This window comes from Oryza sativa, chromosome 1 (genome assembly GCF_034140825.1).
Source record: "Oryza sativa Japonica Group chromosome 1, ASM3414082v1".
Classification (NCBI taxonomy): Eukaryota; Viridiplantae; Streptophyta; class Magnoliopsida; order Poales; family Poaceae; genus Oryza; species Oryza sativa.
The window spans coordinates 41598604-41622451 of NC_089035.1; the positions used below are offsets into that span (position 1 = coordinate 41598604).

The following is a 23848-nucleotide window of genomic DNA, read 5'->3' on the forward strand; positions in this document are numbered from 1 at the left end:
TGAATAGTCAATCAGCCGATTTGAACCTTGACTAACTTTTCTTCTGTTTTGCAGACAACAGAATCTTCTCCTCCTCACCAGAGCAATAGCGGCAAGGTCATTAAGTATGCTCCGGGTCTGATTCCAAATGGAGGTGGGCCATCTCCTTCTGCCATCGGCTACAATGCCCCAAAGACCTCAGCACTTCCCCGAGGACTCATCAGAGAACCAGCCGATGCCGGCAAGAAGCGGAGAACCAGATCATCGGCTGCAGATACTTCAGCCCCGACTCCGAAGAATAAGGCTAAGACAAAGAAAGCTAAGCCAGCTAACGATCTACCTGCCCTAGATCCATCCATTGAACAAGCTCTGGATGAAGAAGAAATCGAGGAAGACATCGACCAAGCTGCAGCCGAAATAAGCGATACTGAAAGAACACCATCGGCTTCACCTAAGCAGGCTCCTCCATCCCCTTCTGCTTCAGCTCAATTTGCAAAGGTAAGCAACCTTCTCTGTCCACTTTTGCAGTCATTCACTTTATAGTCGATTCCTCATAATTTTAATAAATATAGAGAAAGAAAATTGCTGTGAGGAAGAGATCGACTACTCCAACCCTTAAACCAGCTCCTCCAGTAAGATACTTTTATCATCTCATTAACTGATTTGGGCTGATTATATCTAATATTTATCCCTTTAGCAGCCTCCTCCTCCTTCTTCCCCTCTTGTGCAGGCAGAATCAGGCGGCCGCACTCCATCGGCTGCAGGCAGTCATCATGTTGAAGAGGAGGAACAATTAGCCACACCTACTATTCCAGTAAGTTTTATTAACATAAATTTGAGATCGGCCAATCATATCTTGATCCTTAATCATCCATGATATTGTCTCTTGCAGGTCTTAGCCGATCTGTTCTCCTTTGACATCAAAGATTACCTCGATGAAACAGAAGAAGACACCACAAGTAGAGCGATAGCTCTCCTGCTCGATGATGTGAAGAAAACACTCAAAGACATCTCCCATCGGCTAGGAGCATCACTAGATAACCCGGTGACCAACTGTGGCTCGATCCGGGCAAGATTTGCAGATATCCAAGCCTCTCTTTCAGACGAATTAGTTGATGCTCTTACTCCAGCTGTCTACCTTGAGCAGCATCAATTCAAACTAGAGAAAGCCAGACAGAGGTTAGCCGATCACTGGGAGCGCAGGGACATCGAGGCCACAATCCAAACCAATCGGCAGCGTGTTCATGAAGAGAAAGCCAAGCTTGATTAGTTATCTGAAGGCCCGATCAAATCTAATATTGATCGGCTTGAAGCTCGCAAGATTGAACTCTTGGCACAACTTCAAGAGTGCAATGCTGAACTGGAGCACAAGAAGTTAGCCGATCTCCCGCAAGCTGTCGAAGAACAGAAGGCAAGGCTAAAATCAGCTATAAAGAACATTGCTGAGATGACTAAATCCTTGAAAGTTATTCCTGGAACCGATGCTCAAGACGCCCAAGCTATCGAAGAAATAGATCAAATTAGGCAAAGGGCTATATCGGCTATCCAGCGATATTTGTCTCAGTGATTTCCATGTAATAGTCTGTAGAAAACTGTTATAATCGGCTACTTTGCTGCCATCCTTGTGCCAGCTTGTTCAAAAATTTCAATTTTCTCAATTTTCTTTGCAATTCTCTATGTATGTGCCCCCCTAATTTTACAATGTTGAAAACATTGACAAAATTATAGAAACGACTAAGGGCGATATAACAATATCGGCCATTTGTACATCGGCAGACCACAACCGATTACAATAGTGAAAAGCAACTAAGGGCGATATAACAATATCGGCCATCTCAAGGCGATGCAAACACATCGGCTATCATGCATCGGCAACACTAGCCGATCATGCATTAACCCAAACACTGGGATAATATTTCTTCAAGTATTTGCCATTTAGAGCTTGGCCATAAACTTCTCCATCGAGTCCTTGCAACATGTATGCTCCCTTAGACACTACCTTATGAATTTGGAACGGTCCTTCCCAATTCGGCGACCACTTGCCAAATTTGCTATCCCGAGTCCCAATCGGCAGAATCAACTTCCATACAAGTTCACCTTCCGAAAAGTCCTTGGGTACTACCTTCTTATTATAATGCCGGGCAACCCGCTCCTTATCCCTAGTAACCTTTGCAAGGGCTCGTAGCCGTGATTGAACCAGATCCTCCCTTTCATCGGCCATAAGGTTATAATACTCATCGGCTGTTAAAGTATCTTGCAACTCTGTTATCCTCGAGCCGATTCGAACTTCCCATGGTAAAACAGCCTCATGACCATAAACAAGTCTATAAGGAGGAACCTGTATCGACCCATGACAAGCCATCCGATAAACCCACAATGCTTCAGCCAGCCGAGTATGCCATTGCTGAGGACAATCAGAAATCTTCCTCTTAATCAACTTGATCAAACTCTTATTAGATGCCTCGGCCTGCCCATTAGCTTGTGCATAATATGGTGAAGAATTCAACAATTTAATCCCCATGCTATCGGCAAATTGAACAAACTCATCAGATACGAAAATTGAACCTTGATCAATCGTAATAGTTTGAGGAATACCAAATCGATAGATTATATGCTCTTGAACAAACTGTATAGCATCCCTAGAATCAACTTTCTTTAACGGAATCGCCTCTACCTACTTGGTAAAATAATCGGTTGCCACCAGTATAAACTTATGTCTTTTACTCGAGGGAGGATTAATCATACCGATCATATCAATTCCCCAACCTCTAAAAGGCCACGGTTGAATAATAGGATTCATAGCCGATGCCGGCGCCCTTTGGATCGCTCCAAATTTCTGACAATCTTGACAACCTTTATAATATCTGAAACAATCCTCCAGCATTGTCAGCCAAAAATATCCAGCACGTCGGAGCAACCACTTTATTTTATGAGCCTACTGATGTGTACCACATTTCCCTTCATGAACTTCGCCGATTGCAACTTTTGCCTGATCGGCACTCAAACATTTAAGCAACACCCCATCAATCGTCCGATAATAGAGGTCATCATCCAATAAAGTATATTTCAAAGCCTTATAACGCAATTTCCGTGAAGCCGATTGAGATGGATTCTATAAATACTGAAACACATCATATCTCCAATCATCGGCTGTAATTGTAGCAATCTCTATCTTGATATCTTTTGTCATTGGCTTATATCCCGACGCTCCTTGAGCCAAATCATTAGCCTCTATATTCTGTTCTCGAGATATGTGCCTCAGAGTCACCAGCCGAAATTCACTTATCAACGTTCGGCACTTTTCGTAATAAACCATCAATGTATCATCCTTGCATTCATACTCTCCTGCCAATTGACTAATCACCAACAACGAATCACCCATGATTTCAATAGCATCGGCTGCAACTTCCTGAAGCAACTGTAACCCTTTTAAAACCGCCTCATACTCAGCCTGATTATTAGTCACATGGTGTGTAATAGCATAGGCAAATTCAAAACTTGCCCCCCAAGGCGCAATTATAACCAAGCCGATACCATAACCATGACTGCATACAGATCCATCAAAGAATAATACCCAAGGCATAATGTCAACCAAGCCGATTGAACCATCACGATGACCCACAATAAAATCGGCTATAGCCTGTCCCTTAATCGCCTTTGGTGATTCGTGCCGAAGATCAAACTCCGTTAAAGAAAATATCCACTTGCCAACTCTCCCTTTTAAAATCGGAGCCGATAACATGTACTTAATCACATCGGCTTTACACACCACAGTGCATTCATTGGACAACAAGTAATGCCTCAACTTAGTGCAAGAGAAATATAAACACAAACATAATTTCTCCACAGGAGAATACCTTGTTTCTGCATCCAAGAGCCGACGGCTTAAATAAAACACAACCCTCTCTTTTCCTTCAAGCTCCTGAATCAAGACCGAGCCGATTGACTTATCACCGGCCGACAAATATAACCGTAAAGGAATCCCTTTTTGTGGAGAAATCAATACTGGAGGAGAACTTAAATATTCTTTAATATTATCCAAAGCTTTCTGTTGTTCTACCCCCAAGTGAATTGCTGATCGGCTCTCAATCTTAACAATGGTGTAAAAGGTTCCAATTTTCTAGACAAATTAGAAATAAACCTTCGAACAAAATTAATTTTGCCGATCATCTCCTGCAACTCTGTCTTGTTTCCCGGAGGCTTAATCTTTTTGATCGCATTGATACTCCTCTGAGGTATTTCAATCCCCCTCTCATGAACAAGAAATCCCAAGAACTGGCCAGCCGATACACCAAAAGCACATTTTGTCGGATTCATCTTCAGACCATACTTCCTAGTCCTCTCGAAAACTTTTCTCAAGTCGGCTATGTGGTCCTCTATTTCTCTGGATTTAACAACCACATCATCAATATAGACCTCAACCAACCATCCGATCAGATCATGATATATATAATTCATAGCCCTCTGGTACGTAGCTCCAGCGCTCTTTAAGTCGAAAGTCATTACAACCCATTCGAATAAGCCGATTGCACCAGGACATCTGAAGGCCGTCTTATGGATATCTTCTTCGGCCATAAAGATTTGATTATACCCCGCGTTCCCATCCATAAAACTTAGTATCTTATGTCCTGAAGCAACATCAACCAACTGATCGGCCACTGGCATCGGATATTCATCCTTCGGGGTAGCTTTATTCAAATCCCTGAAATCAATGCAGACCCTCACCTTACCATTTTTCTTGATAACAGGAACTATACTAGAAACCCATTCATCATATCGGCAAGGACGAATAAAACCAGCATCACACAAACGTTTGATTTCAGCCTTGACAGGTTCAAGCATATCGGCTTTGTATCTCCTCGGAGGCTGCTGGTGTGGTCTAATCCCTGGTTTTAAAGGTAATCGATGCTCGACGATCGATCGGCTGAGTCCTGGCATCTCATAATACTCCCAAGCAAAGCAATCTCTAAACTCTTTCAAAAGCTCCATCAACTTGGTTCTAAATTCTATTAACAAATTCTTACTAATGAATGTCGGCCTTGGTCGATCACCCGGACCTATATCCACTTCTTCTAAATCATCGGCCGACATAAAACCCTGACCTTGCTTGTCATCGAGATCATCTACCGTGTCCTTGGCGTAGACGCTTGAACCCTCCACGACGCCCTCAAAATAATAGCTTGGGTTCTTCATCTTCAATCGGATATATATCAGAATCGGACACTTTTAGAAAATCTCCAATCCAAATCTTCCCGGATAAACAATCAAGGCCATCCATCTCCCAAAGAGCTAGATCGGCACTGGCAACATTAACTGACCTGTCGGCTGGCACAATCTCAACCTTGTCGCCTTGTCATTGAATCAAGCATTGGTGCATGGTCGAAGGAATACAACAATTGGCATGAATCCAATCCCTTCCGAGCAACAAGCTGTAAGAACATTTCCCATCGATGACAAAAAATGTGGTAGGGATAGTTTTACTGCCGACTGTCAATTCTACATTCAGAACACCCTTTGTTTCCGATGGGTTGCCACCAAAGTCTTTAAGCACCATGTTCGTCTTGATGAGATCATCGGTAGTTCTACCTAACTTTCTGAACGTAGTATAAGACATCAAATTTACTGCAGCCCCACTATCGACCATCATCTTTGACATCGGCTTCTCATTGACATAGCCATTTATATAAATACTATTAATACCTGGTCCCACCTGTCATACACACATTACGTCTTGGAGTCTGTACTGCAGCTGGCTATAGATCTATAGTCCGCTACTCTTCTCTCTTCTTTTATCTCTTTAAAATATATTTATAACTGGCTTATAGCCCTTTATTGTACCTGCTCTAATATGAGGAGCTTGCATGTATGGTTTCCATTGTTTGTTTGACATGTGCGTGCCCTGATCCTTAAGTGGACTACACAGTACACGCACAGTCTTTTACGTGCGCATGTGACTGCAGTAGCCACTGTATTTGTACTACATCGATCACGCTGCATAGATGCATCCATGCATGAATCTGTGCAAAAAAACTGTAGTTCGATCAGTCGACCATTCGGCATGCATGTACACACAATGATCAATATTAATTAATTACCAATGGGTGACCATTTTTTTACTGTGACTCGGCTCTGACGTGGCAACAGTATAGATGGAGATCTTTGGAAACCCTACATGACGCCAAGAAGGGGACCCCCTTTAATTGACAGTCGTACGGGTTGCACGAGTTGTCGCAGTCGGACTGATTAATCAGTCACGGCTACACTGTTTAGCGATCCACGGCACTGTACACTACTACTTTTTTTAAAAAAAAAAAAACTTCTCTGACCTAGATTAATGTTTTGTTTAGTTCATACCAGTTTGGTTGAAATTGGAACGATGTGATGGAAAAGTTAGAAATTTGTGTGTATAGGAAAGTTTCGATGTGATGGAAAAGTTGAAAGTTTGAAGAATTATTTTGGAACTAAACACACGGCCTAAGAGATTTTTGCAATTTATCTCACGTAGTCCCGTATTCCCTCCTAAAATATATCAATATAACATCGTAGTACTGCATTGGACATAACATTAATAATATATAATCTAATAGATTGCTATATTTTGGACTAGATGAGTACACCAAGGGAAGTATTAACAATCGCTTTACTAATATATTGTATTATTTTGTTTCATTTAGATAAAACTTTAACTAATAATTATTTTATCAATATATTAGTCATAAGATGCGAAGGCATAATTATAAGAAAATTATTTTCAATACGACTCTAATTTGTGTCGCAAAAGTTACATGATAATGCAATAATTGTTGCTAAACGTTTTGGCTCAACGGAACAAAATGTCTTACATTCTGGAAAGTGAAAAATGTATATACGCTTAGTGAAAAAGGAAATCTAGATAGACAACATGAAAAAAATATTATGTACATGTTGTGATAACTTTGAGAATGGGTTTTTTTCTCCTTTTCCACAGAATAAATCCCCCATACCATGGTGGAATCACGAATTTGTCCGCCCACAGAAAAGCCTAAATGAATGAAGAAAGTTTTCCTCATTGGACAAAGGTGAATGAATTAATTCCATCTGTTGGATACACATTAGCCTACATTTTCCAAAAGCAAAACTAAAAAAATAAGAAATTAGGGAATCATCATCGTTTATCCCAAATCGGCCAGCACGTGAATCTATCTATCTGCCGATTGGTGATAAGCAGAGCTCGGCTGCCACAAACCAGAGCTTAGCTAGAATATTGCATATATAGATTCTCCCGTGAATATTTTTCTGAAAGGAAAATTCTCGAGTATATATGATTTTTTTTCTTTTCATCCTGGCGATCGAAAAAAGATTTTATGAAATTTGGACGCACATTGACACGTGAAGTAATTATTAGAATGGATGCGCCACCCAATTATATATTCCCCTCAGAGAGGAAAAAAAATAAAATGCTATCGGAGCGTTGTGCAGCTAGAACGTTGCTCCTTAAATTTTGGAAGATGCAATACAAATACCTCCTTTCCGACAAAAATGGATGGATTCCTCGTGAAATGTTTCAAAAGAAGGCCCATTTAGTAAGCACACCATGGTTGTAACAGCCCATAAACCATGCTGCCAAGGCCCATCAGTGAGAACAGAGAAACATGTGATTTCAAAAGGGAAAGAAAAAACATTGTTTTTTTCGAACGGTCAAGAGAAAACAATGTTATTTCATAGAACTATGTTCGTCGACGTCAATTCGCAGAACTAATCGTTTGCCGACAAACGATTAGTTCTAAACTGCTCATAAATTTCAATTAAACGAGTGGATAGCAACTGTGAGCATCACAATTTAAATCTCACTCTTTCGTTTAGAAAATGGATTAAAATCCACCCATTACATCCACCGTTTAAATCGTAAGTCTTGTTTAATTTCCATTTTTTTTTCCATTTACAACTGTGAGCATCTCTGAACACGTGTATAGAGCATTAAATATAGATAAAGAACTAATTGTACAGTTTGCATGAAAATCGCAAGACGAATCTTTTGAGTCTAATTAGTCCATGATTAACCATAAGTGCTATAGTAACCCACATATGCTAATGACGGATTAATTAAGCTTAATAAATTCGTCTCACGGTTTCCAGTCAAGTTTATAAAATTAGTTTTTTCATTCGTGTCAAAAACCCCTTTTGACATCCGGTCGGACAGTCAAACGTCCGATATGACACCCAAAAATTTCCATTTCGCGACCTAAACAACCCTTACTAGAGTCACTCCACATCTCAAAGCATGTGAATTGATAAAACGCGAGCACAGTATTTGACATATAATTAACGGCGTACATTAATGAGTAGTAAAAAAATTATTTATCGTCCCATATCCATGCGGGCACCGGCCGGCGAGGCGGCAGCGGCGGCGGCGGTCAGGCGGCCGGCGGGAAGGGGATGGCGGCGGCGGTCTTCTTCCACGCCGGGCGCGAGGAGATGTCGTCCCACCACGCCTTGACGTGCGGCCTGGACGCGACGAGCTCCGCCATGGGCGTCTTGGAGAGGAACAGCAGGTAGGACATGTGGTTGGCGTCGGCGAGCGAGAATCGGTTGCCGGCGAGGTAGCGGCTGCCGGCGAGGTGGGCGTCGTAGACGTCGAGCACCTGTGCCAGCGCGGCGGCGTGCTCGTCGACGGCGGCCGTGTCCGTGGCGCCGCCGAGGAGGGGCTTGATGAGGAGCTGGAAGACGAGGCCGGAGATGGCCGGGTAGAAGTGGTGCGACTCCACCTCCAGCCACACCTCCAGCTTCGCCGGCGACGCCTCCGCCGGCAGAAGGTCGGCGCCCTCCGCCTTGTACTTGGTCGCGATGTACCGGTTTATCGCGCGGGACTCTGCAATTTAATTAACTATAATTAAATCAATGCATAGTAAAATCAACCGGTTTTCTGTTAAAAAAAAGTTCACTTAAATCAGAAGGAACATGATTTGGTAATTCAGTTGTTACTTTAGACGTATGATTGACAAAACGGTGAATAGGAAAACTGAAAAAAAAAAAACAGGAATGCCATTTTAGTAGACCGCAGGAAAATACATGAATTGGATACTAGTGATAGGATTGATCAAATAATATTTTCTAGGAGTTTCTGTTAATTTTATTTAAAATCTATAGATGCACTGAAACATTCTTTAGGGTTTTTATAGAATTTGGAAGCTCAGCTAGCTCCAATACTTTGTTTCGAAGGATCATATAAGAAAAACTACAAGTCGAATCTTACAAAATTAATTTCTCTATAGTTTCTTCGTTCAAAGGGGGGACTATAATTAGCCGGTTTCTTACCGTACAGGACTTCGTCTCCATCCTGCAGCACGGGGATCTGGCCGAAAGGCTGCAAAAAAATTAAAAAAGAACGTTGACGAAGATGTGAGATTCCGAGAGGATTTAGGGCAAAATAAGCATATGGATGGCGGTTAATTAGGGCAAAAGGCAAGTACGTACGTTGAGGGCGAGGAAGTGGGGTTGCTTGTGGGCGGCGGTGCGGAGGTCGACGGGGACGAGGTCGAAGTCGAGGCCCTTCTCGTTCAGCACCGTCGCCACCCGCACCACGTTCGCCGACAGCGCCATCCCGTACACCCGCAGCTTCCTCCCCTCCCCCGCCATCGCCGACGATCTCTCCAGGCCACTCTCGCCGCCGGCGACGATGTGGTGGTGGCAAGCAGCAGATGGCGAGAGCGAGATGGGATCGGAGAATTGATGGCGCGCAGTGTGGTTTGTAATGTAATGGCGGACAGTGGTAGGTTGGAGGAGTGCGATTGATGAGCCGCGGATGCAGCGGCCAGCGGGGGAGCGTCGTTGGTGTGAGGACTACTGAGAGGACCGGTCCACACACGGCACTGCACGCACGCGAGCGTTGAATGCGTGCGTAAACGTAGTACACCCTCCGTCGGAAAAAAAAAATCCAACGTTTAACCGTTCGTCTTATTTAAAAAAATTATAAAAAAATTAAAAAGACAAGTCATACATAAAGTATTGATCATGTTTTATCATTTAACAATAATAAAAATACTAATTATAAAAAAATTTCATATAAGACGGACAGTCAAACGTTGGACACGGAAACCTAGGTTTTATCTTTTTTTTTCCAGTCCCTCCGTCCGTGGACCGTGGGTGTTTAGATCTGAGGGTAAAGTTTTGCTGTATCACATCGGGTATTACATAGGGTATCATATGCGGGTGTTCGGGTACTAATAAAAAAAACTAATTACAGAATCCATTAGTAAACAACTAGATGAATTTATTAAGCCTAATTAATCCGTCATTAGCAAATGTTTACTGTAGCATCACATTGTCAAATCATGGAGCAATTAGGCTTAAAAGATTCGTCTCGCAAATTAGTTGCAATCTATGTAATTAGTTTTTTTTAGCCTATATTTAATACTTCATACAGGTGTTCAAACGTCCGATGTGACAGGGTGAAAAATTTTGAGGTGTGATCTAAACAGGGCCTTAATCTAATTAGAGATAAAATATTACCTAATCCAATAAACTTAGACATGCATATATTTAGATTTGTTGGACTAGTTAATGTCACATTTCCAATTAGGCTGGGTTTGTTTTGGAATGGAGAGTAATACAGATATGGTATGTTTTAGAACTAAAAATCTGAGCAACTATCTATTTAAATTTGTACTATTAAAATATGTCACATTTATACTTGGTTTAGTTATATGAGACAAATGAAACACCAATCATCGGGGATGTGGGTCGGGATGCTCTACGAGATCTTCGTCATATTGCCTGCGACAATCAGATTTTTGGATATTTGATCGAAAAAATGGTAGAAGTATTCTCTTCGTCTATAAATATTAGGAATTTTAGTTATAAATTCGTTCATATTTTTATTAAAATTTCTTATATTTAAGGACATAGAAAATAACGGTCAGAAGTAGAGGTGCGGCAGTACGTGGACATATATTATGTACTAACTAGAATTTCTCATATTTAATAACTGAGGTAATCATATGTATAGGCAAGGTTGTCATTATCCCGATTTGTATCCTAATATCTTACGATACTACGATCCTATCAAGCCGAAACGATAACGATTCCACCTAGTATCCTAATTTTCATAGTATTTCGATCCTACTATTCATTAATACACGATCCTACGAAATCTTAGGTGGTATCCCGATTCTACGATCCCTACGATACTACAAAATATTATTTAAAATAACTTGGTTTGAAAATAACGTAACTAAATATGCTCAAATTTATATAAAAATCAGTTAGATATATCAAAACCAACGTGGTTTCTCTTGATAAATGTCTCCATTTGCATGACATATATCATTACTACATATTTTTTTTATATATAGAATGGCTATATATAATTAATATAAATATTAATTAAACTTAAAAAAAATCTCATAGTATCCCGATACTACGATACGATATTACTTTGAGCAAAACGATACTACCTAGTATCCCGATCCTGACAACCTTGTGTATAGATGCATCGGTATGTGGATGTTTATTACTATGTACTATCATGGGGGATACATATCACTTCTTCTATCTCAAAATATAATAAACTAGGAGTAAATAAGACATGATTATATTTTGATACGAAGTGAATATATAATACCTTCGTCTTAGGGATTTTGGTGTGCTTAGTTCCTTAAAAAAAAGTTTGAAGTTTGAAGAAAGTTGGGAGTTTGAAAAAAAAGTTGGAAGTTTATGTGTGTAGAAAAGTTTTTGATGTGATATGATGTGATGGAAAGTTGAGAATAGGGGGAAAACTAAACACGGCCTATGCTCGGATTGAGGTAGTTACTGTAACCAAGTAGATGACGGGCATATGGGAGTGTCAGATAAACGACGTATCACGAGACACACGAGTGAGAAAGCTACACGCGACGTACCGTCGATTAGCGAATTGCGACCCAGGCCCTGGCAGAGAAACGTGATAGCCAGCCAGCCAAATTAAACGCCAGCCAAGTAACCAACTCACCCGACAACTAGCGACCCAGCCAACTTGTACAAGTAGGAGGATATGCCAATTACTTACTAGAGAAAGAGGATGGACAATTGGACGAAGTCCCCGCTACATATACCTTCTGATCACGAAACTCTCAATCAGGCTCCATGGAAACACAACACGCAACCAATTGCTTCAGGAACACACAGCAAAATGGCATAAGAAACTTACACCCGCTCCCTCACTTGGCAATTTATTCTCAACGGGGAACAACGAGCCGTCAGCTGCTGGATGAACTTTTCAGGATAATAGAGAAACATGAATCGTGAAAGCATTTGCTAACGTGGGAGTAATATTATTATGTCCATCTGCACAAGGGTTCTTTTAACCCTCAACAGAGCATACTTGTAGAATCACCACTAAGATATATTTACAAATAATAACAATAATCGAGAGGGCACACAGATACTGTACAACCCCGATACAAGGGAGGAAAAACAGATCCGCTGCTTGGGCTGCTACTGTGGTTGATCCGATGATGGTTTTAGGAAATTGTAGCACTCCAGCTGCAGCATCTCTCCTCCGTTTACAGGGTCGAACTGGCATCGGTAGAAGCTGTAACACACGGAAGGTATATAAGATCAAACCTGTAGTAAGGAATTCCAACAAGCAACAACGAATGTTCAATCCTGATGCACATACCTTCCATCCATGCCAACAACTGCCACGGTATTCTTCTCATGGCCAAATGCAACAATATATTGCTCCCCCTCGTGGAGTCTGAACTGAGCTACAGACCACTCCGAGTGGAAATATTTTGGTAGTACACCTGACAGCAACAGAAAATCAATGTGTGAAAATGAGCTAACCCAAGAGTAACATGCAATCCAACCAAAACCAGAAAAACAGCATTTTTCATCATTGTAAACATGTAACCTTAACCAAATAATGACACAAAACGGGTACCTATATATCATGAACTTTGAAGATGCAACCAGTACTTGGGTACAAATAAATAAAAAAATCATAAGACCATTCATACAGTGTTGATTTCAGGCTTCCAGCAAGGGCAACAACAAATGCGCAAAAAGGAGAAGATACTAGGATACAAGTTATTAATAATGGGATTAGTATACCATGAAAATTCAGAGACGAACATATTGATGTATATTAAAAGTCCTTATCATTTGCTTTCTAAAAATGAAACTTAAAAGGCAAAGATGGGCCTCAAAAGCAAATTAAAGGAATATATATCATTGTTCTTTTCTTCCGAATACACAGGAGAGCTGCATATGATTGCAGTATATCACTATTTTCAAACATGGAAACATTCAACCACAAAAGTATATATATAAGTGGATGGAGAGATATAGTTACCCTTAATGAAAGAAAGAGATGGACTGATATGTGGAACATCAGGATCTGGAGCAGGCAGGGGCTTATCATTCGTGGTTAATCCAACATTTATCTTTAGATTGAACACATGTATTGTTCCTTTATCACTTGATACAGCCAAATATTGCAAATTGTTGGAGAACGCCAAGCTATATATTTCTGCTCTATCAGCACCTCTCCGTACCTATAACAGAAGAAATCAGAAAATATTAATTGACAAATTCCTATAAATAAAAATAAAATGGCAAAACTTCATCATGCCGTAAGCTTAATAATGATTAAAAATTAGCAAACTGACAAGAGCAAGAGCATACACATCTTCTTATGTGGTAAGTACTTACTGGTATATATAGGTTCTTATTATGTGATATACTAGCAAGATGCAATGCATTTAGTCTCCCGCAAGTAGAATTTAATCAAGCTAGTAAAGCTCAAAAGTTGATTGCACAATAAATTACAAGTTGATAAAAAAAATTGAAATCTGAATAAAGAATAAAACTGATACTCCCTCCGTTTCATATTATAAGACGTTCTAGCATTGCCCACATTCATATATATGTTAATGAATCTAGACACACATATATATCTAGATTCATTAACATATATATGAATGTGGACGGGATCAAGTATTTGATTCAGGAATCTGCCCTTGTGTATTCCAGATACTTTTTACTGGATTTAGATATACCTGTCTGGTGGAATGACATGTTCTGAGCTATGTGGTGTTTAGATATAAGCATATTCATACATCTTTGTTTCTTAACATCGCTCTAGACGCCCTCAAAATTAAACAATACTGTATCTAGTTTGATGAGCCTGGTGAGATGTGCCTTTCAATGTGTATTTTGAAGGTTTAAATTTATCATAGCTAGTAAAAACTTCTGTTACTGCATCCCGGCCATGTTGACTGGTTGAGCTATGTTATTCGTACACTACATTACATATATCATCTCTGTTTCCGCCCTAATCTGGTTAACTGTGTTAGCTCTGTATTTATGACTGACATGGTCCTTATCTGATCTAAAAACAAAGAGCCGCATGTTACAGGGTACTAAGTCATTCAATGGTAACTAGAACACATTCCAACCAATCTAACATCTTTTTCAGATACACCCAAGAACATTCAATCTAACATCTTTTTTGGAATCTTCATCCAAAAAAAGGAAAAGCAAATGGTACATGTAAGAAAGTTACTGGCTACACGTCTTGATTTAAGAGCAGAGGAGGATAACAGAACACTCCAGATGATTCTAGCATTACATTTCCATGTGATCTTACTACTTTGTAGAATCCACCATATCAATAAATAGCCATCTTGACTCCAAAACCCCAACGTTGATATACAGCATATATCTATTTTACTGAGGAAATGGTTCAGACCATATCATCAGCTAAAGGTTATGCGCTTTATTGATACTTGAAAGGACCATATTTCCTCAAGAACTATGACAAGCAGCACCCAAAACTACTAAAACATCCGAGAAACAAAAGGCCTACTATTGTTTGGTCCAACTACCAATGTTTGGCACCTCGAGTCCTACAGACTTGCGAAGTGAAATGAAGTACTCCCTCCGGTCACTGATATATGACACACGGTGTCAAATAACGATGGCCAGAGGTAGTATGTTATTTTTCCAAAAGAAGGGAGCGCAGTTGGAAAGCGACATGTCATATGACTCATTCAGCACGCATCCAGTTATAAATCCTTACCCTTCTAAGCTGTAAGTTTCAGGTGGAAAAAGGGAGACAGGATGTGCCATAAGTTTCAAATGGAAGAAGGGAAACAGGATAGGGCATCACAAAGCTTGGGTTGGGTTATTCATTCAACTCTAGTATATCTAGAACTGTAATAATTAGAACAATGGCTAGAAAAATTTCCTGATTTGTAAATTGAAGCAATCAGTAGGTATTCACTGTCATTTCATTTAAAGAGCTTGAAAAATTGCAGTATGATATGCAGCAGCATAAACACAGCAAAAATTGCTGCTGATATATGTTAAAGCAAAAAAACATCCGCCATCGGCTTTATAATGCTTCAACCAATTATTCACCATGGGCAGTCTTGTACAAAATATGAAGCTTTTCATGAACTAGAGTAATGTCACACATAACAACTTAGAAAGGTTATAGTATACTAATGTTGCTTAACAGCAATGTGTTTTATATGCATTCAGCCTAAATTATAGTGCGTTAATCAATTCTAGCATTGACAGTCAAAGTATACAAGTTCATCTAAATGAATGTTTTGGGGAGCTTACTTCCTGCAGGAGATTGCCCTCGGCAGCATTGTAGATTCTAACAAGTGTCCCCTTGGTGCTGGCAGTAGCAATGAGCCTCCCATCCTGTGATAATGCAAAGCACGCGACACGGGAAGTATGCGCATTGATGAATTTGGTCTTCCTGGCACCATAGTGCTCCACTCTAACCTGCCCTTTCTGTGCACCAGGGCAAACCAGCACAATCGATCCGGGCTGCTGCGAAACCGCGCAGAGGCCCTTCGGGTTAGGCGCCGTCTCGATCTGGTGAACAAGCTTCAGGTCCGCGAAATTGTAGACGAAGATTTTGTTCTCTAGCACCACGATGATGCGATCGCGGCGGAGGCGGACACCGCGCACGGGGGAGCGGAAGGAGAGCTCCCCGATACACCGGCTCTGGTGGTCGTCCCAGATCATCACCTTGTTAGGCGGGTAGTGAGGGGCGTCTCCGCCGCCGACGAGGGCCAGTATGTTACACCGGAACAGCATCTCCACGACGCCGATTCCTCCTCCTCCACCGCCGACGCCGTTGTCCCCCGCGGCCCCGAGGTCCCGGCGGAAGATCTCGCGGAATGGATCGCAGTTGTAGATGCGGAAGCCCGACTTGGTCCCCGCCGCGAAGCAGCCGTAGTCCTGGTTGAAGGAGATATGGAGGAGATCCTTCGCCGCCGGGTGGGGAGCCGCCCTCTCGCCTCCACCTCCACCTCCACCTCCCGCAGCAGCAGCAGCCGCGGCGGCCGTGGGCGAAGTAGACGAGGCGGATGAGACAGAAGACGAGGAGTCATCGCCGCTCTCCTCGTCGCCAGACGGGGTGGGGTCGATCGAGGTGGTGGGGAGAGGCGGCTCCGGCTCCGGCTTCGTCTCCGTCACCGGCGGCGGCGGCGGGGGGTCGTCGGAGACGGGGTTAGGGTTTGGTGGGGCCGGCGAGGCGTCGTGCGGCGGCGTCGCCATGGGCAGAATCGGAAGCGTGGGGGAAGAGAGCTCGTGGAGTCGGAGGTTGCGGGGGGTCACTCACGCGCGGGTGTGGGGGTAGACGTAGCTGATGCGGTCGGTGAATCGGAGCCGGAGTTGGGTGTTATTCACGAGAATGCCATCGAGTGGGGTTCGGTGGTGAGGTGAGGTGAACCGGCAAGCGAAGCGAAGCTAGCTTGGCCTGTTCGTTGCCGTGCGTTGCGATGGGGATCGGGTTGGCGTTGGCGTGGAGGGGAAGGCAGGCGGCGCATCTCGTTCGTGGCGTACGGGTTTTTCTCATGTAGGAGTACGTATGTTTTGTACGATAGCTCTACGGCCACGCACACACGTTGTGAATAGTTGGGCAGGATGGAATTAACAAGGAGTACTCCCTCCGTAAAAAAATATACGAATCTAAAATTAAGTGGAACATTTTTTTAATACTACGGATCTTGATATATTGGGTGTGTTTAGTTCCTGAAAAAAGTTGAAAGTTTGGGAAAAGTTGGGAGTTTGAAAAAAAAATTGAAAGTTTATATGTGTAGAAAAGTTTTTTATATCATATGATGTGATGGAAAGTTGTAAGTTTGGGGTAGTTGGGGGTGAACTAAACACGGCCATTGTATATTCAAATTCGTAGTAGAAGTGTCTCATCCGATACTAGATTCTTATATTTTTGAATCGAATAGAGTACTCAATAGATGAAGGTTTTGTTTGGGGGAGTTTAAAATTCTGATAAGCAACCGGTGAGACTAGTTTCTAGCTTTTAGTTTATTTTTTTATTCTACAATTACAGCTTCCCATAATCTAAGTGAAAATCTGAACTGATTACGAGAGTTTCTAGCAACCAAAGATTCTAGAATAAGCTGTAGCTACCAAAACCCGAACTGTCTTGTTCTCTAGTGTGATTTGTGAGGCTACGCCGCTGCATAGGATTTGCACATTTCTTAGGCTTTTAAACATTGCATTTAGTAAGAATAAAAACCTCTATAATAAATTTCTAGTGCAAAATTTTAAACTCTCTCTATATAAGTTAATTCATTTATTCATACCCTTTTAAAAAAAAAGTCAAATAATCCACCCAACGCAGCTAGAGCTGATTGCGATGTACTCTCTTCGTACTATAAAAATAAACCTAATATAAGCCGTAACACATTCAAAGACTTAATCCGAACAAGTTTTTCGGATTCTTAGTACTTATATGTGGCACATCTCATGCTTATATTTGTTTTTTAATGGATCGGATGGAGTACTATGCATGCATAGACATTGGTGATTAGCAAATCATTAGGTGATGTGGGTTCGCCGTCTTCGTATCTATATCATCCTTACGAAGAACCGTGTTGTTGGTTAGAAAATAATTATGTCATCATCGTTAGCAATGGTAATTGCAACGGTACGGTACAATTCAACCGTCGCGCGTGATGATTGAATACAAAATTGAATCGAAAGAATTTCAGAAAAATAATCATTTGACTTGGATGGCCCCCGAGATGGAGGGAGTTTGTTACTCTATATCACACCGCTAGATTAGAAAATAATTAGATCAGCATTACTATTAAAGATAGCCGCAAAAGTGTGTAATGGCAGAATTCAATTGATGGCACCTAGAGATGGAGGTGGTGGTTGTCATGACAGTCGTGGCAATCATGTTTATCACGCTTTGTTAGCTAATCCGTAATGCTAAACTCAGGTCAAATACTGATTAGTTCTTTGAGAGCTGTGAGATAAATAAGAAACTCAAAATGCCACAAGAAACCCCTGGAACTTCACTGATTGCTCTCAGAAAAAAGCTCGACTTTGGCGTCCAATTTAGGAGCGTAATTCTAGCACTTCTTTTGTCTAGGTTGTGTTGATTCGTTAATCCCTAGCATAACTAGGGTTAACGCACTGGCCATCAGAATTCAGAAGCAGGGTAAGATGCTCGATCATAAATTGGGTGCATAAGAAATTCAATTTGAAGCAGGGAATTCAGCAATGTCAATCCTCCAGGAAGACAATCAGATGTAACAAATAAGAAAACCATCACTCTCAGGAAAAAGAACAAGATCGTACTCAGGTTGACCTTGGCATCATTTTGCAGCGTAATTCTACCACCTTTTGTTATAACTTGGATTAAAACCCCCCATCAGAATTCAGAAGCAGCTGCGCAAGATGCCCATCACAATTTTCCAATCCTAAATTAAAATTCAACTTGAAAAGCACGGCATGCAGCAATGTCAATCCTCTAAAAAGACTGAACCACCAAATCATTATTGCCGCTTCAAATTGCCCTATGCAACTTGTACCATTCAATTGAAACAAGCAATAATTGATCAAGTTGATGAACGAACAAGTAATCAAACCAGAGCCGCGGGTCATGAAAGATTCCGATTAGGCGCTTAATTCATTCAAAAAAACAAAAACAAAAAAAACAACAGTTGACTCATATTTGTACTCCATCACATAGCTTCACCACATATATATGGTGTCAATTAAACTCCTATTTACATCATCCATAATTTGGTCCTGGCAGTAAACAAAATTCAAAACAAAAACCAATACGAGATTATACGAAGATCACCCATTGCATCGATCTGTGTCATCTAGAAATCGAAGCCACCGCCGTCGTCGAACCCTGCGTCGTAGCCGGCGTCATACGCCGACGCGTCGGAGATGGCGTCTCCGATGAGGAGGCCGCCGAGCGCGCCGCCGAGCAGCCCGGCTCCGAGTCCCATCCCGAAGTTGTTCTTCTTCGCCGGCTTCACGGCCTGCTGCTGGTAGCCGCCGTACCCAGCCTGCGGCGGGTAGCCGTAGCCGCCGCCGTAGCCGGCTTGCGGCGGCGGGGGTGGGTAGCCGTAGCCGGCTTGCGGCGGCGGCGGCTGGGCCGGGTACCCGTAGCCGTACTGCGGCGGTGGCGCCGTGCCGTATGGCGCGGCGGTGCTCGGCCCCGCGGCGGCTGGGTACGCCGTCACCGGCTCACCCGCCTTCGCCGGCTTACTACTTCCGGTCGCCGGCGGGTAGCCGGCGGGAGGTGGGTAAGCCGTCGATGGCTCGTTTCCCTTGCCCGGTGGTGGGTAGGCGGACTGGGGTGGGTAGGCCGCGGCGGCTGACCCATCGGCCTTCGCTGCCGTTGGGTAGGCGGTCGGTGGTGGGTAGGTGGATTGGGGCGGGTAGGCCGCGGCGGCGGCGGCGGAGGGCGGGTAAGCTGGCGCCGGTGGAGCTTGGCCGTACGCGACCGGAGGAGAGGCACCAGGGTAGGAGCCGGATTGGGTTACCTCGCCGATCTTGTAGGAGAAATTGAGGACGCCCTGTGGCTTCCCGGAGGAGATCTTGCGGACCTGGTAGGAGACGAACTTGGCGGGGACGGCGCCGTCGGGGGCGCCGGAGAGGAGCTCCGAGAGGGGGATGTGGACCTCGCCGACGTCGCGGTCGCCGAGGGCGCGCTCGGCGCGGAGGAGGACGTGGAGGGAACCCGCGCCGGAGGCCGGGACGGTGAACCGGAGCGGGGCGGCGTTCCACGCCGGGTTGCGGCCACCGGCGCGGTCGGTGGCGATCCGCTGCCGCGAGCGGCGGTCGCCGGAGAGCGAGACGACGGCGTAGACCTCCATCTTGGAGAGGAGGTTCACGTCCTTGAGATCCTTGGCCGAGATCAGCGTCAGCTCCAGCGTCCTCTGCGCCATGGCCGCCACCGCTGCGAGATCGGAGAAATCGAATCGAAAGTTTGTGTGGACTTTGGGTGAAATTCGATCGAAATCGAACTGATCAGATTTGTATCCGAATTCGACGACTCCCGTTGTTGGGGGATTTTTGAGACGGCGCGATGTTATATAGGAGTGGGGAATTGGAGGAGGTTACCTGGATATTTCTCGTACGCGTATTCTGGATTAGACACTGACGTGTGGACCCAGGTGATCGACGGACCCACATTGTCAGTGACACTGTCTAGTAAGGTTGCAGGTCCTTCGCGAACACGCGTCATGCTGGTAGGCTGATCTCGTTACACGCGGAAGTAAGACGCGCGAAGTAAGGCGGGCATGTATGACACGTGGGGCCCATCGAACGGTGGGACCGATTCGTCAGTGTTTGCGCCGGGATAGGGGGGGCAGTGGACGGAAGCCAAGCCTACCGTGCGCCCGCAGAGTTCGGCGCAGTGGGGCCCACCTGTCAGTGGGCGTCGCCGCGTACGACCGGTCCACGGAAGGCGCCCCTTTCCCGCGCGTTGACCACAGCATCAGCAGCCAAATCGTGTGGCCGCGAATCGCCTTCTCTTGCAGGCTAAGGAAAAAAGGCGACGCGGGCAAGACGCTGCCTCTCCTGTGGACCGTTGATGCGCCTATCCACTTCTTTTCCGCACTGTAGCTAAGCTAGTGTTGTTTCTTGTCTCCACTTCTTCCTGCTCATCGCGACGAACTTGCTGATGAAATCTCAAAACCATCTCAATTACAGTTGCGGTAAATAACTCTTTAAACATATCATATAAGGAAGATTTTAAAGTGGTGTTTGGATCTAGTGACTAAATTTTAGCCCTTATCATATCAGATGTTTGGACACTAATTAGAATTATTAAACTTAGACTAATAATAAAACTAACTGTATAAATGAAAGCTAATTCGCGAGATAAATTTTTTAAATCTAATTAATCTATAATTAGCACATGTTTACTGTAGCATCACATAGGCTGATCATGGATTAATTAGGCTCAATAGATTTATCTCACGAATTAGTCCATGGCTATGGAATGGGTTTTATCGTTAGTCTACATTTAATACTTCTAGTTAGTGTCCAAACATTTGATATGACATACACTAAGATTTTAGTCCCTGATCCCACTAAGTTATATTGTTGTAATCTCTGTTTGTAGGACAGTAGGAGTTTTTTTTTTTTGGGTGGGGGCATTTGTAAATTTGCCACCGATTTTTTCAATTTTGCAAAGATGCTACTCGAATGATAATTCTAGTGATATTTTTATAATTTTCTAATGGCAGTCTAGCAATAACGATTCTAAGTAATAGTAAATTTGCAATTGCCTCTTTTTTTTAAGATAATGAGGACATTAGGAGTATTGGATTGTAGTATATTTGTATGCCCGTCAGGCTTCACCAACATCGTCAAAGTAAGGTGGCGTCAAAACAGCTACTGTGCAGAAAATTCAGGGTCTCCCTTCTAGAACATTGAAGTATTCGCCCAGGAAAGCTGAATATTTGAAGCAACGTTTGATGCCGATGGCAGTGCAATAATTCTTGCCGAATGTCATGTAGCACATGCGACTCGTTTTTTGTTTGCCTAGCATATGAGAGATGTCAAAGGAAATGTACAATACAAACTGAAAAATGTGACATCAATATGGGCTATGGAGTTGAGCATAAATACCATAAGTGAGAACCAGCCAGTAGAACAACAGAGTTTCATCATTAAGAGAGAACATAGGTGGTTAGCAGATGCAAGAGCCAAGAGCAATAATGCTGACCAAATGTGAAGTCCCTGGAACTCTGGAAGTACAGCTTGATCCAAAATCTAACAAGCAGCAAAGGCAACAAAGGATAGGGAAATAGGAACTGGTTATTTCAGAAGTCCCGCTTATGCAGATGGTTCAATGGCAATTATGGCATCCTACTCACGACATTTGTAGTTGAAAGAGAATCAAGAGTAGTTTCTTGCTATTGAGCAATGTCTCGTAAACCGCTTCCGGCCGGTTTTGACGAAAACCGTTGATCATCATGAAATTCGACTAGATTTTGTCAGGATTTAAATTTTAGATAGTGTTTTTTGAGAAAACTTGACTGGTTTACAAGTAGTTTATGATCACGAGCCAGCTTGAAGGATTTCACGAAAACTGAGGATGTGTTTGGTTGCAAGCCATACTTTGCGTAAATTTGAAAGGAGTTTGTTTGTAGCCATAGTTGTGGCAAGATTCTTTTCCAATAAATTGGATCCCACATGTCAACGATAAAAAAAAAGTGTGGCAAGATTCCCTTAGACTTAGGGGCTGTTTGGTTTGGTGCTATACATTGCCACACCACATGTTAGACATGCCACAGATTGCTAGCTTAGCGTCTGGTTGCTTGTTTCAGTTGTGGCAAGCCACATTTTCTTGTTTCATGGGCCTACATGTCATATACTCATTTTCTAGCTAAACATTGCTACGCTTGTAGCCAGCAAATTGTTGGCCGCACTTTGTTTGCCATGCCACATCTATGGCAAATTGAGTTATGGCAATGTTAGACAACAACCAAACAGACCCTTAGTAAGTTGCAGCTAACAATTTAATCGCCTCACCTTACGCAATGTATGACAACTTTTATTGGCAAGCAATGATAAAGTGTGACCGGGAACCAAACAACCCCTTAGTAGCATGTCATGCATGATGCATTAAGGCTGTGTTGGTAGTTTGGTTTGGTAAGTAATCCTCCATGCACGTAAAAGGGAGCGACTCACTAGCATATAATTAATTAAGTATTAGACTTTTTTTAAAATAGGGTAATATGAACTATTAAAACAGCTTATCTATATATATTTTTTTTAAAAAAACACACCAGTTTGCAGTTTGGGAAGCGTGTAGGAACATTGACTATCGAGAATACATATCAAGGCCCTGTTTGGAGAAGCTTAATGTTAGAAGCAACTATTTGATAACTAGCTTATAAGGATGTAGATAAAAAGTTAGATTACTTAGGGAGTTTTTATTATGCAAGAAGTTGCAGCTCCTAAAAGCTTCCAAACATACCCTAATATTGTGTTCAACTCCCTGGGGTGGTAACTAATACTCCACACACGTAAAATGGAACAAGCTATTTTTTAAATTTGATTAATATGATATTTTTAAGCAACTTTCGTATATAAGTTTTTTCATAAAACATATCATCTAACAGTTTAAAAATCGTGCGCTGGTAAAACGAGGGAGGTAAGTTGGGAAGCCACTCTACTAGCACGGTAGATTGTACAGCGGTAAATTGGGTCGCAGGCGAACACATGCCCCATCTGAACTCAGTTAACCGGGCCACACTTAACAATGGGCTGCCTAGTTAAGCCCAATTCGTCGCCTCCGCGTGTTGCAACTTGCAACTTGCAACGTGCGTGCCGCGTGGGTGGCCTAATCTGCTCTGTAAATGGCAGATTACCGGGTCGTTTAGCAGCAGGAAGCTTCATGTGGCGCGTTTTAGGTGGCATCCAACGTTCGAAACAGAGTAGATTAGGAGACGCCATTAACGACGGCTCGCTCAACCATACCACCTTTTCAAATTCATTTTTCAATGAGTACTAAAAATTTTAAAAAGGGTAAAAACTTGAAGAAAATTTATGGAAAAAAATTGTACCACATGCAGAATCTCTCGAAAATGTCAAGGCCCAAATGGCG

General features: G+C 42.7%; 3 protein-coding genes across 3 annotated transcripts; all 3 read right to left on the reverse strand.

Moving 5' to 3' along the window:
- Positions 1-8230: 8230 nt before the first annotated feature.
- LOC4326828 (glutathione S-transferase 3) lies at positions 8231-9678 on the reverse strand. The gene is made up of 3 exons (XM_015765711.3): positions 9433-9678; positions 9274-9322; positions 8231-8827 (listed from the first exon to the last, which is right to left on the reverse strand). Exons 1-3 carry the CDS (start codon positions 9592-9594, stop codon positions 8373-8375), a joined length of 666 nt encoding a protein of 221 aa, XP_015621197.1. The 5' UTR covers positions 9595-9678; the 3' UTR covers positions 8231-8372.
- A 2554-nt stretch (positions 9679-12232) lies between these two features.
- LOC4326829 (autophagy-related protein 18a) lies at positions 12233-16562 on the reverse strand. Its single transcript, XM_015765710.3, has 4 exons — positions 15565-16562; positions 13289-13490; positions 12614-12740; positions 12233-12526 (listed from the first exon to the last, which is right to left on the reverse strand). The coding sequence occupies exons 1-4, from the start codon at positions 16510-16512 to the stop codon at positions 12430-12432; spliced, it is 1374 nt and encodes a 457-aa protein (XP_015621196.1). The 5' UTR covers positions 16513-16562; the 3' UTR covers positions 12233-12429.
- A 2305-nt stretch (positions 16563-18867) lies between these two features.
- On the reverse strand, positions 18868-20292 carry LOC4326830 (protein SRC2). The gene has a single exon (XM_015787050.3). The coding sequence runs from the start codon at positions 20172-20174 to the stop codon at positions 19098-19100; it is 1077 nt and encodes a 358-aa protein (XP_015642536.1). The 5' UTR covers positions 20175-20292; the 3' UTR covers positions 18868-19097.
- Between the last annotated feature and the right edge of the window lie 3556 nt (positions 20293-23848).

What these genes read in the sequence shown, in the direction of transcription:
- LOC4326830 (XM_015787050.3), bottom strand. Translation starts at nt 20,174, where the DNA reads ATGGCGCAGAGGACGCTGGAGCTGACGCTGATCTCGGCCAAGGATCTC.
- LOC4326829 (XM_015765710.3), bottom strand. Translation starts at nt 16,512, where the DNA reads ATGGCGACGCCGCCGCACGACGCCTCGCCGGCCCCACCAAACCCTAAC. An exon ending in AGGGCAATCTCCTGCAGGAA is followed by an intron (nt 13,491 to 15,564) that starts GTAAGCTCCCCA and finishes CTTCTGTTATAG; the next exon opens with GTACGGAGAGGTGCTGATAG. An exon ending in ATCTCTTTCTTTCATTAAGG is followed by an intron (nt 12,741 to 13,288) that starts GTAACTATATCT and finishes TGTTGCTGTCAG; the next exon opens with GTGTACTACCAAAATATTTC.
- LOC4326828 (XM_015765711.3), bottom strand. Translation starts at nt 9,594, where the DNA reads ATGGCGGGGGAGGGGAGGAAGCTGCGGGTGTACGGGATGGCGCTGTCG. An exon ending in CCCACTTCCTCGCCCTCAAC is followed by an intron (nt 9,323 to 9,432) that starts GTACGTACTTGC and finishes ATTTTTTTGCAG; the next exon opens with CCTTTCGGCCAGATCCCCGT. An exon ending in TGGAGACGAAGTCCTGTACG is followed by an intron (nt 8,828 to 9,273) that starts GTAAGAAACCGG and finishes ATTAAATTGCAG; the next exon opens with AGTCCCGCGCGATAAACCGG.